Source organism: Marmota flaviventris, chromosome 11 (assembly GCF_047511675.1).
Source record: "Marmota flaviventris isolate mMarFla1 chromosome 11, mMarFla1.hap1, whole genome shotgun sequence".
NCBI classification, from domain to species: Eukaryota; Metazoa; Chordata; class Mammalia; order Rodentia; family Sciuridae; genus Marmota; species Marmota flaviventris.
The window spans coordinates 74459226-74470426 of record NC_092508.1 but is presented as its reverse complement, the minus strand read 5'-3'; the positions used below and the strand labels follow the sequence as shown (position 1 = coordinate 74470426).

Genomic DNA, 11201 nt, shown 5'->3' with positions numbered 1-11201 from the left:
ATGCAAGTGAGGCTCTTTAGGTGACTTTGAAATACAAAAGGCACTAGACACTTTGCAACTTAGGATTCATAACTGAATGTACACTGAGCAGGTGCAGTTTGCACGCCGGCATGGAAGCGCTTCCTCCCTCCCTCCTTTCACCCCAATTCTCAAGAGGCTAACTGCGCCTGGAGTGATGTACACCCATTGGCCTGGGGTGATGTACCGAGGCTTCCTTAGGAGAGAACAATCCACAGAGTTGTTTCTGGGTTCAACTTTCAGGGATTCTGTGAAGGAATGTAATTGTCTGGAGGCTGCAGACACCTGGGTTATGAGTGCTGATTGTTCTGCAGACTCCTAGCGATTTCTGCAGAGCTTTTGCTATCTTCTTATTAGTTTGTGGCTTGGTTGGGAATAAGATGTGAAAACAAAATGAAATGGCTATCTTCATCTTTTCAAGAAAGCCAGAACACTGGACATTCGTTATTATGTGATCTCTTATGTGGGCACCCTCTTTTTCCCCTCAGTTACCTGGAGAGAAATGTGCCGTTGTATAAAATAACCTTAAATTACCACTGGCACCTGCCTTCTTTTTGCCCACCCATAAAACAATTCTTTTCAAAAGAAAAGGAGGGGGAGGCAACGTAAAAATAACAACCTAAGAACTCTTGTGGCAATTTACTGTTCTAGCCCTGCATTTTAAAAACAGTAACGCTCTTTGCAAATTTCAGTGACCCGGAGGCCATCTGTAATTCACCAGGGTCAGTGAAATAGATGGTTCCATCTTGCTCTTTCTATGAATTCGTAGCTGGCCTAGAGCGAAACTCAGACCGGAGCACCCAAGGATAAGGTTGCTGTGGGGAAGTTCAGCGGCTAAGCAGCGTCAACAACATCCTTTATTTGCTGAAAGTTGGTGCTGGGTAAAATCCTAGAGGCCCTGTTACAATTTGCTTATACAAGACCCAGGACCTGACAAACAGATGATTTATTATTTATCTAAGAAACTTGTAAGATTGAATTATTTATTCTAAAACTGCAAAATGCACCTCATCACTATTCACTGAAGAAGGAAAAAAGTTGTAAGAAATGTCACTACTGAGTTTCACTCTGTGCAACAAAGTGAAAACTGACCCTAGGCCCAAAGAGCCTGAAATGTTCAGCTCTTCTTCCAGGATCCATACCAAAAATGAGCAGTATGTAGATGAACTGGAAATCCAGAGATAATCTACAGGACTTTTAAAATCTGTATTCTTCCACCACTGCCCAAGCCAAGAACTCAACAAAAATTCCAAACTTACAAAAGTTCAAAAGCTTTTTGGTCTCCTGAACTTCTCTTCTGAAAGCTGCATTTATTCATAAAATTAGCAGAAGAGTTAGACATTCTAAATAGATTCTAGTAAATGTAGGTCATCAGACTGGAAAATTCTGGTTAAAGAAAAACATTGTACTAAATTCTCTAGATAATTAGTACAACTACCAAGTTCTTTTTGCCAGAATAGAGCTAGGTTGTCAGTTTGAAATTCAGATGTCAAATAACTAACATATCCCAAGTTAATCTCCAACTCTGCCTGTTGTATCATGTTGTTTAGTCATCATTTTCTTCCTGACCCAAAAAGAAGACAAGGCTGTGTTCATTTACATGGTTTATTGTTGTAAACATTAAAATTGTCTTTCTCAAAGAAAGAATTTATCAGAAAAAAAATCAGTCTCTAACTGTCATACACCATAGAAAAAAAGGCAGTGACTCATTTCATGTGCCATACTAGAAATATACAAAGAAAAATACTACAGAATATGGCAATATTAAAATTCTTACTCAAACATAAAATAATATATTAACTGACAATTTTAGACATTTTAAAAAAACAAAAAAAAATTCAAAGTGCTCAGTAATTTCCAGGGAGTTATGTATATTATAAGCACTCTGGAAACAGTCAAAAGCTGCTGCATGCAAGATTTGTTTAGCTTTAGACAACAAAATAATCAAGATATAAACTTTCTTTTATCAACATCAACAGTACATACAACACTTACAAACAAGGAATGTTGGACGGTGTTACAAACACTATGTGTCCCTTTTGCCAGGATTTTCCGATGTGTTAATACTTGTGCCCACCTATTTTACAATTGAGAAAATGTTTAAGCTCAGATAACTACCAATCTTTATAAAATCTAACAGACTACATAGTGTCTGAAATACTATTTATATAATATAGACATTACTGAAGTAGCAAGTGCCTATAACATTTCAACCTAGAATCAACATGCTTGTCCCTTTTTATGTAATTATTTATTTTCTTTTTTGCAAACACACTTATTTTTTAGAATTTGTAATATTTATTCATAAATAGGCACAAAATAATTTAAAAAGCCAAACTGCATTGGGTAAATTTACAAGCCTTTGCCTTCTTCAACTCATGCCACCCACGCAACATTTAGTTTTACTATATATTACAGCTTTCTTTACAGCAGAAAACTTTGAAGTCTTGTTAAAGGGCAATACTTGTGGGTCCCCATACGATAGGTGTGTGTGTGTGTGTGTGTGTGTGTGTGTGTATTACATCTGTCTTAACTGCAAAAACCAACCATGGCCAAACATTTCCCATCATACATGAGCAATCTTTCTTCTGAACATTAAATTGATCTTTAACTGATAATAAAAAGTTTATACCACTTTATTGTGTGTAGTCCGTGTTCTAAATCCAGGATGCCCCGGAGCCAAAATGCCCTTTCAGGTTCTGCCTGCAGGTTAGGAAATAGCAATAGTTTTTGTTTGCTTGTTTTCTTTAGGAATGGAGGGGCTGGGGGTTTTACAGAAGAGGGAACAGCTTGAGCTGAGACAGCTCAGAGGGCTATCTCTGCCCATGTGACTAGCCCCCTCTGGACAGTTTCAGTTTTCTTTCCAGTTCCTTATAAGTGCATGGGAGAAGATCTTAGAAAGGTAAAGTGTCCAGGAAAAGTTTGTCAATTATTGCTGGTGGTGGTACCAAGTCTTCCAATTTCAGGTAGAAAATGCGTTGTAGACCCTGTGTACAAAGGGTACGGAGTTCTGGGAGCTTCCCCAACAGTTTGGACAGATAGTTGGGGCGGTTCAACCCCCCATTATTGAAAGTCACGTGGTCTTTGAGACAATTTACAATTTTGTTTTGCAGTTCTTCCACTCTCTTGGGTTCTTTGAGCCCATGTCTCTCTAGAAAACACAATCAGAAACAAACAAAAGAAAAAAATAAGGCACAAAATAGTTAGTTAGCTGGCAAGACCAGAAACAATGTGCGACAAGGGAAAGTGAATCCTGCTGGGCAGTTCTGGAGGGGAAGTACCCTGCACCTGCAGTACTGACCTGTAACCATAGCCAGGGCAGCAATGCAGGAGAAGGCAGAAATGTCGATGTTCATATTCTGCAAGTTGGAGGAGAATTCAACAATGGAATCAATCCATTCCCCAAAGCCACGCACGCATTGCAACCTGTGCAAGACCACCCCATTGCAAAAGATGAGTTTACCCTCCACTGGGTTGGACCTGCAATTAATACCAAAGAGAGAGGGGAGAAAAAGAGAGAGAGAAAAGCTAAACAACTAATTACTTGAAGAGCAATAAATGAGGGATTTAAGAGGCACCTAATTACTGAAGAGTTAATAAAATGTAGACCAGTGGACCTTGAAAGGGTTTAATTTCATAACAATCAAGAACGCCCCCTATCCCACCTCCATTCCATTCCATTCATTCAAGGTTTCTGGGCTTTTGTTCCTTCCCTTCTCCATTTGTTTTCTATCTTTTCTTTTCTTTTCCCTCTTTCGTTTCCTCTTCTGTCTTTTTCCCTTCTTCCTCTTTTCTATTCCCTTTCCTCCTTTTTTTTTTTTTTTTTTTTTTTACTTTCTTGATTCTTCTCCCAGCCTCCCTGGATCACCTCTTCCATTATTACCTGTATGCTAATCGAAGGACAAACAGTTCTAAGAAAGCTGATTCAAAAAGCAGGTCCTGGTCAGCTTTGGGCAGGTCAGCAAAGCCGGGGATCTTCTCCGCCCAGCCCCTGATGATCTCCATGGAGCCAGTCAGGAGATCATAGAACTGCTGTATATGCTGGGTGTCATCTCCACTCATCTGATAGTCAGGGTTCGCCTGGAACTGGAATTTCATTTTAAAAAGCACTTAATGAGGTTCTCTAAAATATATAACCCGTGAAATTGCTAACCCCGTTTCTAGTAGGGGAGCCAGGTTTTTATAACAATTAAACCTCTCTCTGACCAGTAAGGAAATTAGATGTTCCGGGGCAATTAATTCAATTAGGGACGGTGCTATGAGGTCGCTGCTTTAAATATGTAAATTACCATTTCCATACAGACTAAATACAGTGCCAGCCAGCCCTGGGAAACGCTCACTCTTATCTCCACAAAACAATTGACACGTTAGTATTCATGCTAGTCCCAGAGTGGGTCTCGAGCTGAGACGCCCTTTGCAAATCTTAATAATATTGCAGTCGCTTCTAGGTTTGCCCAACATACTTCCTCCAATTAAAGCTCTCACATATTTCACAGCTGGAGTAAAAGAGGAATTTGACCACTTGATCCCTGACCCTGGTGCCATTCCTTACACCCCTCTCTTTTCATTCCCTAGCCCCAAGGCAGGTTCCACATCCTTCACCCAGGCAGTGGCAGGAAGGATGAGAATTATAACATCTGTATGCAGGATTGAGAATAAAGTAGACATGGGGAGATTTTGTGCAGCCTCAGGTTTTGCCTTAGAGACACTGGTGTATACGATGGTCAAGGAGTACTAGGGGAGTGGGGGTTCACAGAGATTCCACCACTCTATCATGTCCTCTCCTCTTTGCTCTGTTGGATCCTCTGGTCTACACTTCTCAGTTACCGGACTGTCTCCTGTGGCCCCGCCCAGAGTTGTGAGGCATATCGCCTTGTTTGCCTCCTTTACCCCTTGGGTCTGAGGGTTAGTGCTGGGTGTGGGAAGGGGGTCCTGCCCATCTGTTGGTTTGTCCACATGATAGCCCCCCTCCAACTTCTTACCCTGGAATAGTCCAGGCTGGTCATAGCCGGGTTGGAGTCGACATGGGCCCTGACGAGGGCACTGATCAGACTCACCGGGGGCGAGGGGGGAGAGGGCTCCTGTGGGCTCTTCGGTTTCGAGGGTAAACGACCTCTCCGGCCTTTTAAACTGTCCGTGCGAACCACTGCAAAAGAATAGCCCTGTTAGCGCCACTCCCCCGAGCCCAGGCCCAGATGCCGCCTGGGCTCCTCCCTCGGGAAGGCCGCAGTCATGGGGCGCCAGGCCCGGGCGGCTCAGGGTCCCCTCTGCTTGTAAAGCCTTTACTGACGAGAAGCATAAACAATGTGGGGTTATTTTATGTCTTCCTCCAACTGGGTCGTATAGTTAAAGGCGAGAAGGACCTGGCAGCTTTCTCTAGAGGAGGCTGAGCAAGCAGGCAGCTGCAGGATCTTGGAGGCCAGACTGAAGCAGGGCGGTGAAGCAGGGCGGGCGGGGGGGGGGCGGGGGGGGGGAGGGGGACCCGAGACCCTTCCATCTAGGAAGTAGAAAGTAGGACTGGGGTACCGGTAGCCGGTTTTCAAGGGCGCACATTGAAGAATGGGCAGTTTGCGGTGACCTACCTTCTTTGACCATCCCAACAGCCAGGCACTTTTGAAATCGGCAATATTGACAACGATTCCGGCGCCGCTTGTCCACTGGGCAGTTTTTATTTGCTAAACACACATATTTCGCGTTTTTTTGCACTGTGCGCTGCAAAAGGAAACAATGTAGGCCGAAAATTACTTTTTTTTTACCTTGAAAATTCAGCAACCCGGAGACAATTACTGAATGGCTGGGGTCCACACTCCCTCCCCACAAACAAGCACAAACACACAATTCCTTTTTATTTTTTTTTTTTTTTCCTTTTTCTTTTCTATTTCTTTTCTTTTTCCTCCCCCAGGGTATTTAACAGAAGAAAATTGATAGCGTTAACATTTGAGCTAACCTTGCCGCTCCTTGCTGTGTTTTATATGCCAAGAGAAGGAGAAGGAGACGCTCAGTAAATACAAATCCGTGGGCATTCATATTATTTACATTCCTTGGAGACCTTCTCTATTTAAAATGATAAGATTATTCAATCAGGATGGCGAAATAAAGAGATCACTTAATTTGACCATAGGGAATTCTGTTCCACTTGGTTAGCTCAGACACGGTTCTCTGTCCTAACCAATTTCAATCTGAACAGGGAAGACAGCTCCTAGCACATGCAAATGACCCTCTTCCAACTCCAGCTCCAGCAACTTCGGGCGGGGGCCCGCCGGGTCGGCTGGTTGCGGGGGATGTGGCCCAGGGTCTACAAGTCTTTCTGCGTCCCTTGCTCAGATAACCCGGAGCAACTCCCTCCACCACCGCAAGCCTTGGGCAGCTGCAGGGCCGCTTAGGCTGGCCAGAGAGACTCGGGCGGTCCGGGGCGAGCTAGGGCCGGGTTGCCCGAACCAATGCGAAGGGCACAGTTCAGGGTCCCGGGCACTATGGAGAACCACCCTGCCTCCTCTGCCCCTCCTTTGCTCACCTTAAAGAAGCCTTTGCAGCCCTCACAAGTGCGCACGCCGTAGTGCTGGCAAGCCGCATTGTCGCCACACACCGCACACAGCCCCTCGTTGGAGGGGGAGCCCCGCGACGGTGGCGAGGGCACCTGTGTGTCAAGCAGCTGAGACGCGTGGCCGATCTGCAGGCCCGGGAAGCCCATAGACGCAGGCTTGCGAATGGGGTTGGGCACAGCGAAGGTCTGCCCGTCCACCACGTGGTGGCTGCCCGCGGGCTCCGGGTTCATGGGGACGTGCAGGGGCCCGTCGAAGCGCATCTGGCAGCTAGACACCGGAGTGCCTGGGGGCGACTGCTTAAAGGAGAAGAGCGAGAGGCGGGAGACAGGCGTTTTCCTCTGCTCAATCATGTGTGTAGTGGCTACGTAGTTCTGGTGGAAGTTGTGGAGAGACCCCGGGTCGTCCCACATGGGGCTGTGTTGCACCTGGAAGCCCGGGGTGGTGGGTGTCGGAGGCGAGGAGGGCTTGTAGTAAACCGACCCGGAGTGCGGCATCATCTCCTCAGACTGGGGGGGCAGGTGGCTGTGTTGCTGGTAGTTGTGCATCTGAATGTCTTCTACCTTAATGGAGGACTGCTGTCCGGACAGGGGCATTTGGTACAAGCAAGGTGGCTTGACGTCGTAGCCTGTGCTGTAGTTGTCCATAAAGGTACTGAAGCTGGGGAGAGAAGTGGTGGCAGTGATTTCAGTGTTGGTGAGGTCCATGCTAAACTTGACAAACTCTGGAGTTAAGAAATCGGAGCTGTATTCTCCCGAAGAGTGGTAACTGTAGCTCTGAGAAGCAGGGCTGGCTCCTTGAGGCGAGGACCCATACTGCGCCTGAACACAAGGCATGGCTGGAAATGAAACAGGGTGATATACACTCAGCCTGGTCAACTGAACACTTTCTCCCGGGTTCGGGTACACCTGGAGCTACACCGGCAGCCCACGGCGGTCAGAGAGCCGGTAGGTGCGCAAGAGGAGGAAGGGCGAGAGAGGTCGAATGCTGCAGAGCAACAGTGTAAAGTGTAAAAAGACTGTACAAACAAAGACCCAGAGCTAGAAAGCTATTGAGGGTCCACACTCTCAGATATTTCCAAATGCCTACTCCCCTCCCCCCTCCACCTCCACCCCAACCAATCCCGCTCTGAAGAAACTCTTCTCTGAAGCTCTGGTTCGGCGAGCTTTCTAGAAATGACCATTTAGAAATAAAGTTGAATTGCACAATGGAAAGTTCTCTGTAACCTTAAGTTACAGGGTTTGCCTGCGAAAATCGTGTCGTGCTGTTTGTTGATGGCTAGGGAACTCAGGAAAGGTGATGAAAGAAATAAAGTTCACTAACCTTCAGCCGAGTTACTGGTGTTTTCGAGGAAATTAAAGGTGGACAGTGTCGTAATTCAATGAAGGACAGTTTCCAAGGTATTTAGAAAAGCAATGGGGAGTCCAGTCTGTCGGATCTCCTTCCTAAAATACAGACACAGGAAGTTTCAGGGTGTCTTCCCAACTGAGATTTGGCTGGGCTTATGCAGACTCACCAGACAGGCCCTTTTATGTCTCATTGGAAATTAGGGTGTAGCCTTTACCAAACAGCAGTTAAAATGGATGTGAAAAGACGTGACTGGAAACAAGAGATAATGCCACCCATTGCACTGTGTAAATCCTTGCAAAGAAAGGATCCTGAAGGAGGAAAGGTATTCCATGAACTTATTTAACACTTATGATGTAATGAATTGGCCCCTTTGCTAGAGTGTGGGTGGAGGGGTCATTTCCCTTTTTGCTTATTTCAGACCTGAATAAGAAGACTAGAATTGAAGAGAACATACACAGTTAGAATCTACTTTTTTCTTTTCCTAGTGAAATAGGCTTTTATGGGGGGGGGGGGGTAATTAGAAGTTAAGAATATAAAATGAGAAAACAATTCCCTCTTCTTACAAAATCTTAGCAAGGCCTAGACATACAAGAAGACAATTAGAGTGGAAGCATCTGTGTTTCCTAAGTGTTTTTACCAGAGCACTGAGAAACAAACAAGTGAATCGGTGTTCATGTCTCCAGAAAACTTGGTTTTCTACATCTTTAATGGCCAAGGGGTGGAATGAGGGGACTATGTTTTCATGAGCATCTTGGGTCAACTGCAGAGGAAGAGAATACTGCATATAGGGTATTGCACCAGTGTAAAAGCACTTTGCAGCCTATCAAGCTGAACACCTTCTCCACAATGCTTTCCACAATCTGCCTACTTGCTGGAACAAGGCATCCTTGTGTCCTAGTAATTTTCGGATGTTTTCACTTGGAAGGCATCCTAGAGCACAGACGATCTTATAATGAACAAGAAAGCCAAACATCATCGACTCTTGCTCTCTCCCTTCCCTCATAATCTTGATGGTGTGGGGGGGTGGCAGGAAGAAAAAGCTAACCAGAAAAAAAAAAAATAAGAGACTTTTGACCCTCTCAACCCTTGGAGATAAGTCTATGCTAGATATTAACCCCCTAATAACTTCACAGTTTCATAACTGTACTCCACATCACCCCACACACACACACACACACCACCATCTCTCTCTCTCTCTCTCTCTCTCTCTCTCTCTCTCTCACAAGGACCCAAGGACGTCACATGTCAAAACCAGAAATTTCAGGCAACTTAGTAACAGGACACTATGAACACCACCCTTATTCAACAATACCCGGGAAACATCCGCACACTGGCCAGGCGGTGACACAGTTCCCAAGCAACGCATAAACTGAAGAACTTTCTCTCCCTGTCAGTTTGCAGACAGCTTCCCTCATATGCACAGGACTTGGAGTCTCCGTGTCGGAAGGCCACAATCAATTCTTCCCTAAGAACAAACTTAGCGCATGTTTCCGCAGGCAAATCCACAGCTTCCCAAAGTGTGGAGGCTCCTTTCTACGTCCACCAATGAGGAGTCTAGAAATCTCTATTGGAAGCCAACTCCCCCCTAATGTCAAAGCCGGAGTTCAAAATAAAGCCCTTCACAGCTGCGCGCACCCACTCCCCATTCTCCCGCCCCACTCATGCTTCAACTCTCGGGCTCCCACTTTCAGAGAACCTGTTCCACCTACGTGGAAAGAGAAGACGTACAAAAGAAAGATAAAAGAACTCGAGCTGCACCGGCTGCACCTACTCACTTAGGAGTTCTCCACGTCTCTCTTCATTCATTCAACTCCGCCGAAGTGCAGTTCCCTCTGGGAGCCCGGGTGCCCGGGTCGGGGGGTGGTGGGCGAGCAGGGCGAAGGGAGCCGAGACACCGCAGTCCGGGAGGCAGCAGAGGTAGGCGGCCGGCTGGGCAGACTAGCAGGACCGCGGAGCCTTGCGCGAGCCGCCGGGCGGACTGGCCCTGGCCGCCAATGTGCCTTTGTTTATGTGGCTCGCGCTGCCGCTGCCAACATGCACCTAAAGTCTCCGCGCGTCAGCGCGCGTCAGCGGCCCGCTACCCAATCGCGGAGCCGCCGCACTCCCCGGACTCCTGGCCCGCGCTGGCTTTGGTATATTTCCGACCTGACGTCACGAGCAGGGTTGATTTTAAGGTGGGAACCGTTCTGCGTTCACCTTGGTAGCCGGCTTGGGTGGGATTTTTTTTTTTTTTTTCCGAAAGAGGTGTGACCTCTTCACCCAGCTCTGTGAAGCCCGCAGCGCTGCTACACTTCACCTTCCCCCAAGCCTCCGAAACCCCGTGGCTTCTTGGCCACTCACACTTGGGGAGGGTATAACAAAAGCACGGGCGGAAGGGAACGCTGGCGTGGGGCAGGTAGCCTGCACCTAAAACAGCACGGGATGGGGTGTGCCTTGCAGGGTCCTAACCTCACTCACCCACCATCGTCACACAGACCCCATAGCGGAAGTGCATACAGATCTGTCCCATGACACACAAGACACTCAGGGCTCAGGCAGGGTGGGATTTCCCTAGCCCAGTGCATTCCCCTTTTCTCCCTTCTTCTATTCTTGTCCTCCTTTGGCACATTTCCTTCTCAGATTCATATCTCTCTCTCTCTCTCTCTCTCTCTCTCTCTCTCTCTCTCTCTCTCAGACACACACACACACACACACACACGAGAAAAGGGAGTAAGGATAGGGCCTATTTTTCTTTCTTTCTTTCTTTTTTTTTTTTTCCTTTGCGGTGCCTATGTTGGAGGGAGAACGTGGCTCCTGAAGGAGTAAGGAAAGGGTAGATGGTGACCTAGCCCTTCAGGGACTCCAAAAGTCAGAGTGAAGTGTTTTTCTTTTGCAGACAATGCAGCCAAACAGTAAGCAACAGGTGCGTCTTGTGCAGAAAGGGTACCACCTTCTGCCAAACTACAATACTTTCGACACTCCCCAGTGCCCACCAACTCGTATTCCATCCACGAGTTTTAGAGAAACAAATCGACCTTCTTTTGAAACACAAGGGCTATCACAGCCGTGATCTGAGTAAAGAGGAAAAGGCTAGACAAGGGAAGCAGAGAGGTTGGGGCGGGGGGGGGGGGGGGGATCAGTGAGTACGCAAAACGTAAGGTGTATGCCTACAACCCTCCTCTGAGAGGAGAGCTGGTGGAATGTGGAAGCTCGACCTGAGCCCCGCGGTATCTCCGTCACCCTCGACCCTGCTTTGTAAAATCATTCGCCCTCCACGCCGCCAAAGGCGCAAGGAGCTTTTTAGCAAAAGAA

General features: G+C 46.8%; 1 protein-coding gene across 4 annotated transcripts; it reads right to left on the bottom strand.

Moving 5' to 3' along the window:
* Positions 1–1637: 1637 nt before the first annotated feature.
* Positions 1638–9852, bottom strand: Nr4a2 (nuclear receptor subfamily 4 group A member 2). 4 transcript variants are annotated; one of them, XM_027938023.3, is made up of 8 exons: positions 9686–9852; positions 7884–8005; positions 6533–7398; positions 5601–5730; positions 5001–5164; positions 3902–4104; positions 3320–3498; positions 1638–3169 (listed from the first exon to the last, which is right to left on the bottom strand). In XM_027938023.3, exons 3-8 carry the CDS (start codon positions 7394–7396, stop codon positions 2913–2915), a joined length of 1797 nt encoding a protein of 598 aa, XP_027793824.1. In that variant the 5' UTR covers positions 7397–7398; positions 7884–8005; positions 9686–9852; the 3' UTR covers positions 1638–2912. The 4 variants fall into 4 exon arrangements, 3 of the variants coding, with proteins under 3 accessions (XP_027793824.1, XP_071475272.1, XP_071475273.1); XM_071619171.1 differs by having other exon boundaries at positions 5076–5164; XM_071619172.1 differs by having other exon boundaries at positions 6533–7220.
* Positions 9853–11201: the final 1349 nt, after the last annotated feature.